Genomic DNA, 19,713 nt, shown 5'->3' with positions numbered 1-19,713 from the left:
GGCGTTCCGAGTCTCTGCGGACGTCGTACATGTCTTTGTGAACATTTTTTTTTCCCACACATCTTTGCAGTGCTGAAGTGTAAAAATGCCACTTTAGTCCGAACTCGCAGCAACCCGACGCAGAGGTCCTCAGAGCTCCGGTCCGACGTCTGCGCAGCGGTAAAAACTGAATTCAAGCTGTGGAGGAGGAGTTCGCTGGAAGCCCTCGCAGAGCTTTAATAATCCAGGTTTGGACAGAGACAAGCGGCCGAGTCGAAGAAAGAGGCCACAAGCTCTTCTTCAGTCGCGTTGAAAAAAAAAAAACAACAGAGAAAGGAGACAGCGAGAGGAGGAGGAAGAGGAGGTGGTGAAGAAGACTCACCGGGGTCGCAGGAAGGAGACGCCACTTCCTGACACACAGCGAGAGGTTCAGTCGGCGGAGACGAGCACAAATCTACTTCGCCCTCCGTTTAAAGTGCAGCCGGTGCCAATAAATCATTAAAAACTGCACGGGAATTTTAATTGTATTTATTTTTCTTTTTTAAATCTCCTCTTCAGGTAAACTGAAGACAAAAAGCAGAGCTGCTCAGAGTTGTGGTCTTTAATATATATTTCTGTTAAGACAATCAGTTAAAAGTGGATGGAAATGGATCAAAAGATGTTTTTACTTTAGAAGTCATCAGCTGCCGCACATAAAAACGCTTTCTTTTTCTTTTTTTTTAACACTTTGTGTTGTCAAGTGTTTATGATCACTTTCGTTCCTCTTTCTTCTTGTTGGCGGTTTTTACGGCGGACCTTTGAAGTTATAAGTGCCTTTTGTTAATTTGGGTCTGGAATAAATTTATCACTAAAAGAAAATACTCCATATAGCCATCAACACATAAGTAGGTTCTTTAGAACTGTGAAGGTCATTTCTAAACTGTCAGACCGAGATGATTCCCACTGATGAAGACGATAAATTATTCAGAATCAAGAGGCTGATTATCTTTTTTAGCTCCACAACACCTCACAGCTCTGAGCAAATACCGGATAAAATCACCGTTATTTCTTCAACATTTACTCGGATAAGCGATTACTTCAATAAATAAGACACAGTGCTCAAACTCGCATCAATAAATAAGTTAACTGTGCACATTTCAGTTTCAGTAGCTTGAGAAGACATCACCAAAACATAAGTGATACGTTGAAGTTAGCGGCGCGAGTCGCTGTGTGTTAGGAAGGCGGAGTCGCACCGCTGTCGTCCTATTGGCTCTTTGGTTTGGGGAGGCGGGACATGAAGAAGGAGGAGCTGGGGGGTTTGAGCCGACTGTCCGGCTGCCTGGACGTCCTCTGAGGAGAAGGAGGCGCCGAGGAGGCGGCGCCTGAGGCGTGAGATGAGAAGAGGCGGAGCTTGGAGGGCAGCAGGAACCTCGGCCGCTGACCAGCATCCTCTTCTCTCACGTGGTGTGGAAATCCGTCAGCTTTCGGCGGGGCCTGGGATGGTGGTGGGGGCGGGGCTTGAGTTGTCAGTGGTTCCTGATGAGAGGAGTGAAGTACCTGTGACTGGAAAGACAGAAACAGGAAGTGTGACCAGATCGTTCCACCACTTCACTTCCTGCAGACCGCCTCCATCCTTGTCATCAGGAAGAGCTTTGAGAATTAGAGAAGATGGTCTGCACACATATCAAGAACAGCATCCCTGAAGACCTGGACAGACATCAGTCTCCATGACACTCCATGTTGTTTGTTGCCTCCGACACTGTAATTCCTCTTAAACTGGTTCACAAACTATCCGACCTCGGATTCTCCACCCAACCCTGATCGTGGACTATAGACCCAAATCTGTCCGGATGAAAGATCCATCGTCTGACACCAGAATCACTAACAGAGGAACACCGCAGGACTTTGTCCTCAACCCAGCCCTCTTCACCTTTTTAATCAGGACTGTGTGCCCAACCATTCCACCGACACCAGAAGGACGTTTCTCACATCCAGATATTTCCACTGGAGACAGAGCGTCCGGTGCCACGGCTGCACAGCATGGTGCAGAAATAAAGCTATTCATTCACAAATTAATCAAATGTGTTTCAATAGATGATTCACAAGTAAAATATCCAATTCATTCATTAATTCATTCATTCAATTCTATGGAATCAACCATCAAGCCATTGTTCAATCATAATAATCATTATTTAACAAAAAACAAACACTATTTCAGTCTGACAGTAACTCTTACTAGTAGACACAAAAGGTTAAAAAAACATTGTATTTTTACTGTGTCCAGCAGGGGGCAATACTGAGTCAGAAACGTGAACGTGAGTGAAGCCTGAAATGCAGGAGGAACATGTACAGGTAAACATTGACACCTGGTGGCCTGTAGCAGTACTGCACGTTTCTGTTCCCGCGTCTCACTGTCCAGAAACAATGAATGAGAGTAAGAAGAAGAGGAGGATGAAGAATAATGGAGAATGAAGAGAAGAGGAGGATGTAGAAGAGAGAAGGATGAAGAAAAGAGGAGAAGGAAGAGAGAAGGAGGACATGGAGGAAGACATGATGCCAGGAGAAAAAGAACAGATGGAGTGAGAGTGTCCTCGACCACATGCAGGTACTTTGAAGGATGAATTCAATGCACACACACACAGACACACACACACACGCACGCACACACACGCACACACACGCACTCTAGTCCTCTCATTGGTCCCTGGAGGCTCGTTAGAGGAGGTGAACGGCTCCGTTATTAAAATCACGAGGAGCTCCGTCGTGAATAAACAGGAAGTCAGTGATGACATTATCATTATCATTCGATTACAGGTGTTCACTTCAGGATTTACAGTGATGACAAAGTCATTTAAAGCGTTTCCTGTTAGTAGATCTTCCCATTTAAATTTTTACTCAACGGGAACATTAAAAAATGTGTGTGTGTGTGTGTGTGTGTGTGTGTGTGTGTGTGTGTGTGTGTGTGTGTGTGTGTGTGTGTGTGTGTGTGTGTGTGTGTGTGTGTGTGTGGAAAAGAAAGAAATAGTACCGTACCACGCCGTGTCACTGAAGTAAAGTACAAGTGTCTCCACTCCTGGAGCAGCGTGAAAGTAGAAACACACAGAGGAGAGTTAGAGGAGAAAAGACACGTGTCAGGGAGGAGGAGGAGGAGGAGGAGGAGGAGGCGCAACCACAGAGGGAGGAGGTGGTTAACAGGAGTTTTGGTGGGAGAAAAGAGGGGAAAGTTGGTTTATTAAACTAATATTTAGTGTTTCCATGTAAAAAACAAAATAAACATTTCAGTTTGTTCTGGTCTTATTTTAAAGATTCAGATCTCAGTATAATCACGTCTGTACAGCAGGAGGCAGCTGTGGCTGAATCTCTGACTCTTTCTGCTCTCAAGACTTAATGCAGGAGAAGACTCACTGCACCACCTGCTGGTACAAGGTGGTTTTACAAGGGGCTCACTGTTAGCGTGTTAACTCGACTGATATTCAGGAAATTATTGTTAGGTTGCCGACTAAGGCTCAATTTACACGACAACGTTTTTTGTTTGTTTGTTTGTTTGTTTCAGGAATAATTCACGTTTTTTAACAAGGAAGTGGACAAAACATTGAAAAGAATTGAATTGGCATGCCAGGCTATGAGTTGGCGCCATTAGTTCCTTTTGCAATGAATCCACAGACACATGCACGCAGAGAACAATAAGCTATAAACGTCATCAATTGGAGAGCAAATGAACATTCGTACAGACAGACGATGGACAGACCAGTGTTTCAGAAAAGGTGTGTTTTCCCCGCGCTGACATGTAAGACGAAGTCGGAACGTTTTCGAAAAGTTATGCTTTCCCGTTTACAGCCTCATTTTCACTTGAAAATGTGAAAACGTGGCATAAAACGTACTACAGAGTTCCCCCTTGAAGGCCAATCAAGAATTATAAATAACTTAACACTGAAACTCGATTGCTGGAGAAACTAAAGTTTCATTCTAACAGGAAATTACAGACGAGGTTCACGTCCTCAGTTCCTCTCATTTTAACTTGTCACTCAGTTCTGTTACATAACGTGGGAAATTATAAAAATTATTCTGATATTTGGGGGGGGGGGGGGGGGGTGAGGGTGGGGGAGGGTCAGGGTTTAGAATGACGATGATGATGATGAAGGGTGGGGGGGACGGGGTTACTGGCTCTGATGGGACTCACTTTTCCTAGCCAGGTGGGAGGGGATGCTGGGCCGGGGCCTCCCCCTGAAAGGCGTGGAGCGCTGATACTGCCAGGGAGGAGAGAGGAAAGGAGGAGCAGGAGGGAGAGCCTGAGGAGGGGAGAGGGGGAGAGGGGAGGAGAGGAGAGGAGGAGGCCGACTGAGGACGGAGGGACCACAAAACCACCACGGGCTCTTTTTAAGCTCCCCGACGAAGCTTTGAGCAGCTAAAATCTGGAGAGAAGAGCTAAAACTGCAACAACAAACACAAATACTCACAATCACAGCAACAAGCGTCTCTAAAACTCCCCAAAAAAAGGGTGAAATTCTCTTCTCTTGTTCTTCAAACTAATTCATAAAAACTTTTAAATAATTAAATCCACTTTGTGTCTCCGAATGTAAACCAAACAACGATGGATAATTCCCACTTTTAACGAGTAAAATCCAAACAAAAGAACTTAATTTATTCAATATTATACATTCTTTTCCTATTTTTCTAAATGTCACTCTCCTGTTGATACATATTTTTATGTCTGTGTTTATGCATATTAGTATATAAACCTAACGTTATCATTAGGTTTTATTTTAATTCAACTTTTTGATTAATGGGCATAATTACGTATATTAGCACATTTGACCTGCTGTGCCTGCTACATTTTCGTTTTATTGTTGATACATTAAATGAAAATTTGAAAAAAGTAATAAGGACCCAGTACAAATCAATGTGAAACATCACGCTTATTCAAACCAATAATAAAGTAATCCGAGTGTAACCTTTTACGACATTTTGACCTTTATTTGCAGTAAATTAATAACCAGGATTGATCCCTGAAAACAACAGACATATTTTTAAAAAAAAACAGAGAAACTATTTGTAACACGGCTTTGTGTAGTGTGTGTGTGTGTGTGTGTGTGTGTGTGTGTGTGTGTGTGTGTGTGTGTGTGTGTGTGTGTGTGTGTGTGTGTATATGTGAGTGAGTGAGATCCCACCATGAGCTCCCTCCACGGTGTTTGCGAGGCCACGCTCTCCCTCTCCCTCACACTTGTCTGAGTGCACTGATCTGTCCGTCCTGCCGTCTCCTGGCAACAGCACCTGGCGGTCACCGTGGGAACAGCCTGTGCATCATATTAACAGTATTAGTAACAGAAGTGGAGAATATTTAATATTATCAATACCGTTAAACTGGAACAAATATGCTGAGTGAAGGTGAACGCACACACCAGCTGCGTGGTGAGCTGAGAGATGGTTCGATCTCGACTCCTCAGCTCCTCTCTGAGCTGCTGCACCTCCTGCAGGAGAGCCTCCACCTGTACACACAAACCGTCAGACAGATGCATTCTGGGAAATGCAGGCTAACACTGAGAGGAGAAAGAGGAGGAGCCTGAAGGAGACCTGTGAGGCGGAGCTGTGAGACGAGTCGTTGGTGTCTGGACTGAGAGTGTCTGTGGTCAGAGTGTCATCGTCTGCGTCCTCCTCCTGGATGGACACACACACACACACACATGCTCCGTCTGTACCCAAACAGATATTCCCACCTGGAGCTGTGATCGGGCTGTAACCTCTGACCTCACCTGCAGCAGTAACCTCTGCAGGTGCTCCAGCTGTGACCTGACAGCCGAACAGTCCTCGGCTAGCTCCTCCACATCCACACCCAGACCAGGAGCAGACGGAGTCAGGCCCGCGGACCTACAGGAGGAGGAGCAGCTTGTACACTCAGACACATTCTGGTATTTGTCTTCAGATCTTCACCTGCTCAAAAACGGTTTCTTGTATTTCTTTACATTGAAATTACATTCGGGGGAGTGTGTCCCTGCTGTGTCTTAACGATGGCGATGATCAATCCAGAAAACTTTATCAGAAGACGCCCAGACGTCAGAGTGGGTCTCTGCGTGAAGAGAGTGAGCAGTTCTACCCTGCCTGGTTCATAGTGGAGGGGGAGCTCTACTGTACGTTCATGGTTAAAATCATGTCTGGCTCAAAGAAACTTCGAATTATATAGAGAATGAGACGGAGGACTGAACCCGCGACCTTGAATTTCTGAGTTCAGGAAACTAACAATCTCAAGAGTCACCTGAGTTCCAGGATGAGGTCGGCTTCTTCACTCCTCTTTTTTCCACGATCAGACGTCAGGCTGTGGAAATCACTGCGAAGACGACACAAACAATCAGGACTTCATCCGATTTACACTCACATCTGAAAGTGCTTCCATCCAACTGCTTACTCCCTTCATCATTTCAGCTTCTAGATAACACGAAGAACGATTTTTATGTTAGAACAACAGCTCATAGCTTCAGTAACTGACTTTTATTGCGTCATGGAATATCAGTAATGACTAAAAACACGATGCTGATGGACAAAAGGGTTCAGATCAGAAACGGGCATGAATGAGTTACTGACTCATTGTCATGGATGTCCTGCGTTCCCCAGCAGAGTTGCCGCTTCCTCCACTGAGCCATATGAGCCAGTCCTTCAACGTCTGCAGGAATCGAACACATGAAGTCCTCCGTAAGCACAAACTGAACATCTTAGCCTTAAATATTCTGCACATTAGTGAAGTATTTTGGTCGTTGACTTCCTTGAAGGAAGTAGTAGAGTTGCTGAGAGATTGTACCGCTGTGCAGAGAGCCGTCTTCGGGGAAATCCACATCCAGCATGAGGTCGTCATCGGCCAGATCGCTCGAGTCAAGATGATTCAGCAGGTCCTGAAATGAAGCAGACGAAGTTCCTTCACAGCTGGAAGTCAAACAGACGGACGACTCTCTGCAGGAGACGATGATTTTATTGACTGTGTGTTCCATCGAGTGCAGTTTGTTCTAAAGATGATAGCACACTTCACCTCAAGAGGGTTTAAAAATAGGAAACTTTAAATAACTTGCGGAAATACGAATGTGAAGGGTCATACATGTTTAATGTCACTGATTTTCATACTAAGGAGTTTTTTGATTTCAATCTTCAAACAATCCTGCAGGAAATTTTCATTGTTTGAATTAAAAACTGACTGCAATACTCACATTGGCCAGGCGGGGGGGGGGGACACAGACTGAGAACCAGAACAGAGTCAGAGGAACGAAACCGAGGAGTAAGGAGGAGAGAGATGAGTGAAGAGGAGAAGAGAGGAAGAGCAACGAGGAAAAGAGAGGAGAGATGACTAAAGAGAGGAGTGAGGAGGCGAGAGGCGCAAAGAGTAAAGAGGAGCATGTTGTTGCATGTTAAAGCTTCTCTCTGTTTCGGCCTCAAAGTCTTTTCATGGGATGTTAATGTTTCTCTTGTTTCAGGAGTTTTCCCACAGACCCTGAATACCACGATTTAACCTCGCTCCCCCCAAACAAAACCACATAATATGCCCTCAACCTTCATTGAGGGGTAAAATCCCTCGTGTGTGTGTGTGTGTGTGTGTGTGTGTGTGTGTGTGTGTGTGTGTGTGTGTGTGTGTGTGTGTGTGTGTGTGTCTTACAATGCTGTTGAGGTCTGAGTCGAAGCTCCCGATGTGGTGGGTGGTGTCGTTGTTGGTGTGGATGGAGGTGGTGGTCGTGGTGTTGGTGGCGCCCCCCAGTGGCTCCAGACCCTCCTCGTCCCACAGGTACGTCCCCGCAGAGCCACAGCTGTCAGAGGGAGAGAGGTCGAGGGAGGAGCCGCCCTGAGGAGGAGACGGGGGGAGAAGAGGAGGAGGAGGAGGAGGAAGGAGTCAGTGTAAAGTGATCTAAAACAGAATATTTGCTTCAAACTGTGGAAGCAGCTGAATCAAACTTGAATGGCTTGTTTGTTTAACCATTTGCTTTTCAGTTTGTCAGTGTTTGTTTATCTGTTAGCCGTTTCTCTGTTGTTGTTCTTGTTTAGTGATGTTTATTTGTTGGTGTGTTTGTTTATTGTCTGTCTATCCATGTGTATGTATGTGTATTTGTTTATCTGTTTTCCATTTCTGTTTGTTCTGTTTCATCCGCTTATTGGGGTTTGTTTATCTGTTAGTGGTTTCCATTTGTTGGTGAGTTTATCTGTTTGTTTGTTTGTTTGTCTACTGTGGTTTCTTTATTCATTTGTTTTAGTTTTTTTGTTGATGCGTTTGTTCACCTGTTTATCCATTTGTTTGTTGATTTGTGTGTTTCCTTCTCTATTTTGTTTTTCTGTGCATCTGTTTCTTCATTTGTTTGTTTGTTTATCTGTTTGTTGGTACCTGGTCGTGGTATTCGGGCTGGCTGCTCCTCCTGCGGCGGCTCAGTCGATGTTCGCCTTGCTCACCTGCTCACAGACGAGGGACTTTATATTTTTAACATTCCCAATGTCTCCGGACTTCACGGAGTTTCTTAAACAGAGGCAAACTCACCGTTGAGCATCGGGCTCGTCCAATCAGCACCGTCGTCCAGGAAACAGAGCTCCGTCGTCTTGGCAACGCCGTTGACGGACACTCTGTCGTCGTCAAACCTGGTACACGACTGGTCGAGTCCCGAGTCGTCCTCGTCGTTCTTGGCCGAGAGCAACAGGAGGCCGACTCCCCCGCTTCCTAAAGACCAGTAGACACCTCACAGTGAGGGGACCCAGGTTCGATTCCACATATTTGATCTGTGTCTTCATGTTCAACAAAGAAAGAAGGAAAAAAACAAGTTTTTTTCTTCTTCTGCTCACCGAAGTTGTCAAAGTCGTCCATGTACTCTTGACTGGTGTCGTTTCGGTCCAGAGAGGATGCGGAGGACAGGGACATGTCCTCCAGCGTCTCCCCAACAATCGACACCTCTCCCTGGGATACGAGCTCTGCAGACGGCCCCTCTGACTCCGGAGAGGTTTCTACGGTAAGAAGACAGGAAGTTAAAAAAGACAAAACAACACCAAAATTCAAAGTTGAAGACTGCAGAAGAAGTTGAACCTGGGCTGTTCTCTGCGGTCGACGGTGTCTCGATGGAGTTCCTCCGTCTCACGCCTCCACATGCTTCAGTGGGCGCCACTCTCAGGGGGCGGGGCTGCTTCATGAGTGACGGGCGGGACAGTTTGTAGCTGATGCCACTTGGTTTGGAGGTGGGGCTAAGGCTGGGCAGGAGGGGCTTCTTTAAGGCTGTTGGGGGTAGGACGGCGGGGGCGCCATACCTGCCTGAACCAGGTTTGACCCCTCCGCCGCTTCGAGCTCCTCCCTCGGGTGGAGAGCCACGTTCAGCCACCCTGGAGCGGGGGAGGGACGAAGGGGAAGAGGTGAGGATGGGGGAGGGCTGGCGGCGGACCTGGGTGAGGCTGCGCGAGCGGAGGCGGTCGTTCTCGCTTAGCTGGCTGGAGTGGGCGGAGCCAAGGCTGTCGCTGGAGTACGAGCGGCCGGCTGGCGGCTTCTTGTTGAACGGGGAACCGGATCGAGATCCTGGACCAGAACCAGGCTGGGGGTGAGTGACAGTCTGAGGCTGCCTCAGGGAACTGCTACGAGGTTTGGATCGGGAGACGCCTGGACTCAGCCTGGCGCCGCCGGGCGGCCCAGGTGAGCCCAGCTTGGATCCACTTCTAGAAACAGGGAGGGTTCTGGGACTTGACTGAGGAGACGCAGCCGGAGAGGTGGCGGGCTGGCCATAGACACGCCCCTTTCCAATGAAGGCTGTTTTTTTGGAGTCTCGCTGTGACATCAGCGGCGACCCCTGTGGCCGCTGTGAGTAATACTGATGGACACCACTGCGATTCTGCACAATGTTCCCACCCTTTCCTCCATCTTCCTTCCACCGACTGGAGAAGGAGCTCGGAGCTCGGATGAACCCGTTCTGCTTAGGGGAGGAGGTGGAGGCAACGTTGCCCCCCATTGGTCCAGGGTGATGGTAGAATCCGTTGGTGAGGCGCGTGCTGCCAGTGGCGGGGACGGCGGCGGCAGCTGGATGAGTTTGAGGTTTGGGCCGTGAGCCGAACTTCGGCAGTCGCGAGACCATGGTGGGCATGGTGGGAGGGTCGATCATGGGAGGGGCTGACATCCGACCCCACCCACTTCACCATGGAGACACTCAGGGGGAGGAGCTGCAAGGGAAAGAGGGCGGGATCAGAGGTTATTACATTCTGGAGGAAGTAGGAAACAGCAGAAATGTTCGTATTACACCGTGATACCTGTTCTGCATGAACAGCAGCTTTTACCAACAGCATGAAGGTTTCAATCAAATCTGGATTACACCCTCTCCCCTTTTGAAGGGATTCCATAAATAGACAAGAACACATGCCAGGCCGAAATCCTTTCACCTGGTCTTTAAAAGTACAATATGTAGGATTTGAATAATACCACGACTGTACACCGAGTGGCAGCAGTGAGCAACTGTGGTTGAATTTCTGGTGCCAGAATCTGCTGCTTCTTTAGTTATTGGACTGTGAATCCAGAAAAAGAGGTAGAACTGACTCCTTGCACCACCTGCTGGTACAAAGTGGTACTGTACTGATCGGGCCGAGCCAGTTGTTAAGCTGTGATTGTAATTGAGTATTATTTTGGGAATTTTTTGTCAAAATAGGCTACATATTTTTCTATCAACAAACAACTGATCATGAATACAATTAAAAAAACTTTTTGGATCACATTTACTAAAAATAGACAAATTCCTATTCCTCATTAACAGTAAGCTGAATATTTGACTTACAAATGAAAACAGATATAATTTCAAACTTTGCGCCATTGATTTAAATTTCTTCCTCGGCAAAACCAGTTTTCGCCTCCAGTCAGCGTGAGGTGACTCAGCAGCTACTACTCCAGTCTGTTTGCGCAGACAAACTGTTTCAATAAAGATTTGTTTGAACACGACTTCAGCTGGCGTGAGTCAGTGACAACGCCCTGACACGTCTGCATCCGTGTGTGTGTGTGTGTGTGTGTGTGTGTGTGTGTGTGTGTGTGTGTGTGTGTGTGTGTGTGTGTGTGTGTGTGAGAGAGACAGCCATCGTAAAAACCATTAAGTGTTCCAACACAAAGGGACTGATAATGATTACACACACACACTTACAGGAATTGGTTGTTTCAGTGTGAGCAGCAGTCATTACAAAACCTTTTTTTTTTTTTTTTTTTTTATTAAATTCCAGCTATGCCTCCTGACGAAGAAGCATTAACACAACGTGAGGGGGAATTTGCAAAAACATGCTGAAGGCTGCAGAAATCATGCGTCGCTGAGTGGATTTCACATTCTTTTGCAGCGCTGGATGCTTTAAAATAAATCATATCATCTGAGGCATTTTAAAAAGTTAAAGATAAAATGCAAAACCTGACATTACTTTGGACTTTTGCGTCAATCAATTATGGGATGACATTTGAACGTCATTTACTTTTCATTGTAATTTGAACTTTTCCTTTGCCATATTTTTTTATTAACAGTTTTCAACAGTTATCTGCAGGCAGGGCAGATATACGTCACATTCTTAGGGTGGACTTATTGACCAATTCAATTTGGTCTTGAAATGAAATGAGGGTTCAGCATATAAACAGATGTGACCTGTTGGTTATTGTTTCATCCAGTTTAGTGAACTTTCCCTTCCCAAGTTCAAATTTGCAGCTCTGCAGAAAACACGTTGATGAGCTCACATTTGACAATAAACATGAAAGTTAAAGTCCAACTGAATCCAAAAATAGCAACAAGTCTCTTTTCTTCTTTTATCAGGAATCAGCTCAAAGAAGCTAAATAAAAACAAACATGTGCCTCATTAGTGTTTTGTCCGCCTGAGGCCTCCATCGACTAAAAACCACAAGGAGCATCACAAGTTCTCGTTGAAAGTGAAGCAAACATCGGAAAAGAGGAGAAACTTGTGCTTTCGGCACGACCCCAAGTGAACAAGATGTTTCTGATCATCTGATCGACCTGAGGCGAATAAACAAGCGTGATGTACGATGAGCCCCTCACAGGTTCTGGGTCGTCGAGCAGCAGACTGAGACATGTGCTCCGGTGAAGGTCACACAGCGGGAGGATGAGGAAGGTGGGGAGTGAAGAGCTGAGTCACTGTCGCAGACAGGGAGAGGCTCATTGCAGTTCAAACACCTGAAGTCACCATTTCACCGGAAAAAAACGACTGTGAAAGGTCACCCTCGAACTCGTCTGACAGGTCGATTGTCACAGGAAAACACTTTGGTGATCTACAGACCACGCCCATCTCATACCTGGGACCTCCCACACTCGCTCACGGGTAAATATATTTCACTTATGTTGCTTTAACATCCCCAAAGAACTTTACAATGTTAGTTACACACACAAGTGAAGGCACATGGGCCATCCTTTGGGATCAATTCGGGGTTCAGTGTCTTGCTCAAGGACACTTTAATATACGTACAAATGGAGGATCGAATGTAAAACTGTCTGATTGAAAGACGGTTTAAAGTATCGTTTGTTTGTCTTATTTTAACATCAGTCGCTACTAAGGGCTTGTGGCAGAAGTCACCAGTTAACAGGGGCACCAGTGAAACCAGAACACCGGACAGTGAAGCACGATCGTAAACGATCCACATTTTGTAATATCGTAAATAAATACATTAAAATATATACTATTTACTTTATTATTTGAGCTGATATCCAATGCATGTTCGCTCCACATCAGGCGATACAGATTCTGTCGGAAGTGATTACTTGCGCACGACGGGGCAAAGCTCTGATGACTCCGCCCACGCCGCGGTGGTACTACATTGTAATGGTAAACGACCGAGGCTGAGTCAAGGCAAGCTGAGTAGGGCTGAGTAGGTACTAGGCGGTAACTGTTAGGTTAAGTCAACTGGTCAGAACTAAACTGCTAAAACTGTCGACGGTAACCAGTTTCCACCAGACAGTTAACGGGACAGACAGCCAATCTTCAACTAAGTGATAAATGTTGACAAGTCAACAACAAATAACTATAAATGCTACAACCAGACAGTTAAGTCATTAAGTACAAATTTAATTCATTAGAACACATTTTAACTGACAGAACAATTAGCACAGAACTCTAGCCGTTAATTAACTAATTGCGATCAGCCAGGTGACTGAAAATACAGTTAACACAAATGTCAACCAGGCAACCATGAGCAACCATGAGCAACCGGGAGCAACCCCGCGACATCGCTTAACAACAACTACATGTTCAACATCGAACTGCAGAAGCTACTGAGGTCAGATGTTGGAATTGTGAATTTCTCCATTTTTGCACGCTCCGTGTCTTCTTCTCCGTTTTGGGGGTATTCCTGTGGCAGCATCACAGCGCCCCCTATCAGCCTGGCATATGTACTACAGAATTTTCAGTCATTTTCATGGTGTCGCGCCGACACAGATGTTTCCTGTGTGGAACGACGGGAAGGAAAAACAGATTGTTCTGGCTCGTGTGGAGGGGGCCATAGTTGCATAACAATATTTAAAATGTTAAGACAAACACCAAACAGCTAACCGACACTAATAAGATAACATTTGAGCACACTGTGTACACATTGCCTCTTACTGCCAGGTTATTTTCTTGAATACCTTTTCTCGGAGGTTTAGTTACTCGATGTAGTGATAAGTAAAGAGTTATAAGGGTCAAGTAAAAGGTGAGGGAGTAACGGTAACCACAACGTTGACCTACAGAAGTACAGCAGTGATGTGAGCAACAGCAACTCTGACAGACATTAATGTGAAACGTTCGGTCTACACGGGTCAGTTCGTTAGATTGTTACTCTGTACTCACAGTAACTAACAGTCTACCTGAGACGAGTGAAGATACTGCAGCCATATTTCTTAGTGCTTGTGTGCTTGTGTGTGTGTGTGTGTGTGTGTGTGTGTGTGTGTGTGTGTGTGTGTGTGTGTGTGTGTGTGTGTGTGTGTGTGTGTGTGTGCAGCAGAAACAGCTGTGATACCAAAGTCAGACAAAGGAGGCGCCGACACTGATGAAGGAGGTCAGCACGCAGCGGTAATGAGACGCTCTCCTCTTTTATTCATCAGCCTCGGCGTGAGAGCAACGTCTCCGTCGGATCATTTCATGGCTCTTAGTAGTCGACTTGTTTTTCTCCTCCGATAAGATCCGGAGGATTTTTTCAGTTCATTTCAACCATTTTCTGCTTCATTTTGAATCCGATCATTACAAATATCAGCCGATATTCCACGTGGAGCGGTCCCATGTCTGAATCCAGACAAAAGGAAGTTAATACCTGGCTAACCAGTATTTTTGGGGAAATAGAACTTTTTTTTATTTCAAATCCATATTATTTGCTTGAACAGTTTAAACAATGTTTTCAAGTGAAAATGCTAAAAAACAAACCTTTTTTTGCGCTCAGTTTTACTTTTTGAAAATAATCTGGATTCATCTCCATGGAAATGGAATTACAAAACGCTGCTACTGTGCATGAGCATCACCACTGTCGTGAATAGTTCTTTTGTGGTTTCATTACAAACACCAACAACAGCACCACCTTGTGGCCTCGCATGCCAACTTTCGGTGTAAACGGATACTGTTTAAACATTGCCGTTTAAAGACGGAACTTTTCTGAAACTAGAAAGCAAAAATGATGCGTCTTCGCTTGAAACGTTTCAAGGTCTTATGGATGCATAATTCAAATTCTAAAAAGGACATTCAGCCGTTTCGGTTCATTTTCAGAAAATGTACCGCATTTTTTAATTCAATTGGTTGTTTCCTTTGTTGAGAATTGTTTTTCACATCAAATTCAAAAATAAAATGTCCATGAAAACTCTTAAATTGTACCTCTAATATGTTGATCACGTTCAATTGTGAAAGGAATAAACTAAAAGTCAATTATTTTTACGTCTGACTGATGTTTTGCTGGTTGCTAGACTGTTCTGGGAGAGGACCTGAAACTGTGGAGGACAGAAACAGACGGGCGCACACAAGCGTCTTATAAGTTTTGAAGGTCGTTTCAACACGTGCTGCCCGAACGTGACGTCCTGGAACTGAACCTGTGAGCTGGAGGAACCACGGGGCCAAAAGTCCAAACAGGAAGCGCAGCTTCACACTGAACCGCCGCGCCACAGAGTCCAGAGTTTAATCTTCATTCAGTGTTCTAGAGGATGCAGGAGCAGAAATATTACCTGTGAAGCCTTGTGGGCCGAAAGCTGCTGAATTAATGATGTTAAATTAAGTGAATATGAATGTGAGGGAGGATTAAATATGTTGTATGAAAAGTGACTCAAAAATTATGACATGATTCACATTTAACAATTATTAGTTATAAGTGTTTTTTTTTTCTTTTCTTTTGTATTTATTTCTTTATTTATTTTGTGTAGTCAGTTTAACAAAAATTCTTTTCCAATGAATTTTTTGTTACTCTGGGTTATTTTTTTCTTTTAATTATTTATTTGTATATTTTGCATTGTGGAATATTTTCATCTTTAGCAATCTAATAAGATTTCTTTAAATGTATCTTTTTTGTTACTCGCTGTTGACTTTTTCCTTTATCATTTATTTGTCTATTTTTAACATTTAAATAGTCTTTATGTATTCGATTTATTTTTATTACTCAATGTTGATTTATTTATTTTTTTATTTGTATATGTTACGAAGCATAAGCATTTCATCATTATAATTTCTAACATTTAAATTGTTCATGTCGTTCAATGTATTTATTTGCTACTCAGGGCTGAGTACAGTTTCTAAATTCAAAAATGTTAAAAGAATTTAAACAGGTTTAACATCCAAACACAGCCCCTCCATTGACTTCTCCTTGACCCGTTTTTCCTCTTCTGACCCGGTTTCCTCCTCCTCCTCCTCCTCCTCCTCCTCTTCATCGTGCTCCATTTCTCTGCTCACTCAGCTGAGAGGAATCGAGTGTCGGCGGAGAGAAAACTGAATCTGACCTGATTCCATCTGAGACCTCACAGTTTACTGCTTTTTTTTTTTTTTCTTATTGAATATTTCATTCAATCCTAGCGATCAGACGGTCTCCAGTATTCAAACACACAACACAGACATGCACAACAAATATGGCCGACTTTTCAAGCTTTACCATCGTTCCCTATGGAAAAAGTATATATATGTCCTTTCTTTATTACTTTCTGTAAACACTTAAACTGGTGTTTCCTGCGTATAGCTCAGAACAGAACTCACGGAGCACTGAAGGTACTCGACCTGTGAGCAAGGTCAAAGGTCGTCATGAGTTTGATCTGAGGGAACTTCCGTTTGTCCACGAGAGAAAGTGGAGGGGAAAAAAAAAAAAAAAGACAGCTTCAAATATCACGTCTCAATCTTCAGTTAATCTGAGTCACAGACGACTGAAGAGGTTATTATTATCTCCTCTTCCTCCTGTGAGTTTGAAGCAACAAGAGACTCCTGGTGAATGTTTCCTCAGAGCTGCAGCTCAGAGATTTCCTCCATCTGATCCACGATTTATAAAAACACTTGGTTAGGAAACCCGTTATCATTTATAGGAAACTCAAATTTGCTTGGTTTTAATCCTTTCATGTGAAAACTATATGGTCTTTTTCTTTTTATAGTTTTCATATTCAAGGGACTTTTTTTTTTTTTAAAGTTTTCCTGATACTTATTTACCTTATATATGTTACAAGCTTTGTGCAATTTGTTTGAACTATTGTTGAAATGGATGTATGGAGATAGATAGATAGATAGATAGATAGATAGATGGATAGATAGATAGATAGATAGATAGATAGATAGATAGATAGATAGATAGATAGATAGATAGATAGATAGATAGATAGATAGATAGATAGATAGATAGATAGATAGATAGATAGATAGATAGATAGATAGATAGATAGATAGATAGATAGATAGATAGATAGATAGATAGATAGATAGATAGATAGATAGATAGATAGAATTATTTCCATTTTGCATTGTAGTCATTAAAATTTTTGTTCAATAATTTTGCAGTCTAATTATACAGTAATCATACTGTAATATTTATATCTTTACATTTAATATATATATATATATATATATATATATATATATATCATTCGATAAACAATTTTCTTATTGATCAATATTTATGTGTGAATGTGACGATGGAAAGCACTTTGAGACTGCTCCAAAATAAAAGCGATATATAAGTGAAACCCATGTTTCACATGAACATTTCCCCACATGCTCAGACTTTGTCGTTTTTATCGTAGCATTTACCAGACTGAATGTCTTTCATCTGTGTATTGTGGCTATTTCTTCCGATTTTACATCATTTTCGTCTTTTAAATGATTGTAGCACAGAACCGAAACCTGCAGAGCAATATTAGACCGAATCTCCAGAACAATCTCAACAAGACTGATAAATAAAAACCCAACGTTCAGATCCTGAAATGACTGACTGAGAAGCAAAACAGAACTAGAACCGAGCAGAACCAAACCTTTAGAGAAGAACTTCGAAAAGACAGCGTATTGTTTCCCACTGACTCAAGAAAACCCAACGTTCAGATCCCGAAATACTGACAAAGAAGCAGAATAACCAAACACACAGAAGAGAACTAACCGGAACCAGACACAGAAAGAACTAAACAAACGGAGGAGCCGGTCCGTCTGTCGGAGACAGTTTGAGGAGGACGAGGCCGTAACGACGGTGAAGAACGAGAACAATGCAGACAGACGTGTGAGGAATGTGGCCGCGAAGTTCTGATTGAGCGACATGGTTCTTCTCTCTTTTTATTGTTTATTCATCACTGAAATGGATGTAAAGGCAAAACAGTTAAGAAGGTAATTTGCATAACTTCATGCACAATTTAAGAAACACAAATATGGGAAAGTAACCGGTTTTCATACCATTTTAAACAACCTCAATTCGAACCACTTGTGTTTCTCGTTTTACAGGGGGGCGATTTTTAACTGGCGCTGAGCTGCGACTTCGCTTCACAATTACCACAAGTGGACACGATGGTGCACCAGTTACACTAAAAAGCACTCAAATCACCACAAAAAGAAGCAATTTGGGTAAAATGACACACAAACAATAAGAAAATGCAAAACAAAACTTTTAAATTAGAGCAGAAGTAAATCAAAACAAACTAAATGTCATTTAAAAAAAAACAACTAAAACCTGCACTTAAAACTTGCATCTTTGCCAATTAACTACCATTACTAAAACACAACTTTTTGACGATGGATCGACTCCTGTCTCCGTGGAAACGGAGGAAAACGCACCTTTTCTGAAACTCTGCTGCTACGCATGCGAACCACGGCATCGTAAACAGTTCTTCTGCACATGCTCAGTAGACGGATAGTAAAAACAACGTTTCCTCCAGAGTGTCACGACTGCCCGTCTATACTCTCCTGGACTTGGTGGTTTTATAGTTGACAGTCGCCGTAATGACAATCCAACTTGGCCGTCTGTCCATTAAAATGTCCGCGTACTCCCATTGTTAACGTTTATAGCGTATTGTTCTCTGCACGCATATGTGTGTGGCTTCATCACAAAAACAATCAACAGCGCCAACCTGTGGCCTGGCATGCTGACTACATCATTTTCAGTGCTTCAGCATTTTTTCCATGTGAGCGGACTTTGTTTTCAACACATTGTCGTGTAAACGCAAAACTTTTTCACTTGAAAAGTGTTGTATATTCCCTCATATTCCCTTTATGGTTCAATACGCCTACAAATGTGATGAAAAACTAGATATTACTAAACAAGAAACCTAAAACTATCCCTAAAAGAAAAATGGATCAACCAGATATGAGATGCTTAATAGCAAAAAGTCTAATTATATTTAATAAACATAGAGGCAGAAAACAAAGACAAATAGTGAGTAAAATCACACTGAAGTCATGATGTAAATCATAAAGATAAACATTTTACAAGTTAAACAACTAATAGACTGATTAACAATTCGACCAATCTCCAAGATTTAATGAGGGGTTTTTTTGTTACCTGTCCAGTTTGTGTTTATGTGGATATGTGTGCGTGCGTGTGCGTGTACATTTACTGGCACTGAGACGTTAGTACAGCAGCAGGATTACATTGAGTACTTAGTTACTTGTACTTTCTCCCCCAGCAGCACAGTGATATACAGTGTGTACCACAGGGAACCTCTTATATAAACTACAGTGTGTGTGTGTGTGTGTGTGTGTGTGTGTGTGTGTGTGTGTGTGTGTGTGTGTGTGTGTGTGTGTGTGTGTGTGTGTGTGTGTGTGTAAATGTAAACATTATGGAACAGAAACCGAATTGAAAAGCACATTTTTCTTTTTTCCGTTTCCGCGGCGCAGACTCACCTGCCGCTCTCACCGAGCATCAGATGCGTCCAAATGCGGAAATGTGCGCGCAGAGGAGGGGGAGACAGAGACCCGCTGGGTGCCGCTCAGTGGGGCGTTAAACTGAACAAAATCCACCCGGATACAGTCCCGAAATACCGCAACAGCTGGAAAAAGACGTCAAATCCCGCAGGAGAACCGAGAAGGACGCTGCGCCGCTCCTGCGCTCCTCTGCCGCGCCGCTCCACCGCGCCGCACCGGCCTGTGAAAGCTCCAGCACGCGGCCTCCAGGTCACGGAGCACCGGCTGCAGGAGCCGTGACCTTCCCCGCGAGCTCGCGAAACCGGGAAAACCGGGAGGAGTAGAGTCCGACGTCCGTCTGAGCCGCACACGAACAGAGAACCGACCAATCGACCGACTGCCGCTGCTGCCGCGCGAGCTGCTGAATCACTGGAGCCACAGGCACGCGGACTGCGCTTGCACGAGGCACAGCTGACTGTGACGTCATCTGCATGC

The 19,713-nt window shown here is 43.9% G+C and overlaps 1 protein-coding gene across 1 annotated transcript; it reads right to left on the bottom strand.

The window, feature by feature from the left end:
- Positions 1 to 620: 620 nt before the first annotated feature.
- Positions 621 to 19,477, bottom strand: LOC308108463 (uncharacterized protein). Its single transcript, XM_080461416.1, has 14 exons — positions 19,219 to 19,477; positions 8,996 to 10,110; positions 8,758 to 8,916; positions 8,459 to 8,635; positions 8,309 to 8,373; positions 7,592 to 7,774; positions 6,749 to 6,839; positions 6,535 to 6,613; positions 6,209 to 6,280; positions 5,709 to 5,823; positions 5,530 to 5,613; positions 5,358 to 5,444; positions 5,127 to 5,252; positions 621 to 1,521 (listed from the first exon to the last, which is right to left on the bottom strand). Exons 2-14 carry the CDS (start codon positions 10,065 to 10,067, stop codon positions 1,222 to 1,224), a joined length of 2,610 nt encoding a protein of 869 aa, XP_080317542.1. The 5' UTR covers positions 10,068 to 10,110; positions 19,219 to 19,477; the 3' UTR covers positions 621 to 1,221.
- Between the last annotated feature and the right edge of the window lie 236 nt (positions 19,478 to 19,713).

This window comes from Lipophrys pholis, assembly GCF_963383615.2.
Source record: "Lipophrys pholis genome assembly, chromosome: 1".
Classification (NCBI taxonomy): domain Eukaryota; kingdom Metazoa; phylum Chordata; class Actinopteri; order Blenniiformes; family Blenniidae; genus Lipophrys; species Lipophrys pholis.
This window is presented reverse-complemented; position numbering and strand designations above follow the sequence as displayed.

Excerpts from the sequence above, each read along its gene's own strand:
- LOC308108463 (XM_080461416.1), bottom strand. The coding sequence starts at position 10,067 with ATGTCAGCCCCTCCCATGATCGACCCTCCCACCATGCCCACCATGGTC. Across the intron at positions 8,917-8,995 it reads GACCGCAGAGAACAGCCCAG|AAACCTCTCCGGAGTCAGAG; the intron begins GTTCAACTTCTT and ends TTCTTACCGTAG. Across the intron at positions 5,253-5,357 it reads CTCAGCTCACCACGCAGCTG|GCTGTTCCCACGGTGACCGC; the intron begins GTGTGTGCGTTC and ends TATGATGCACAG.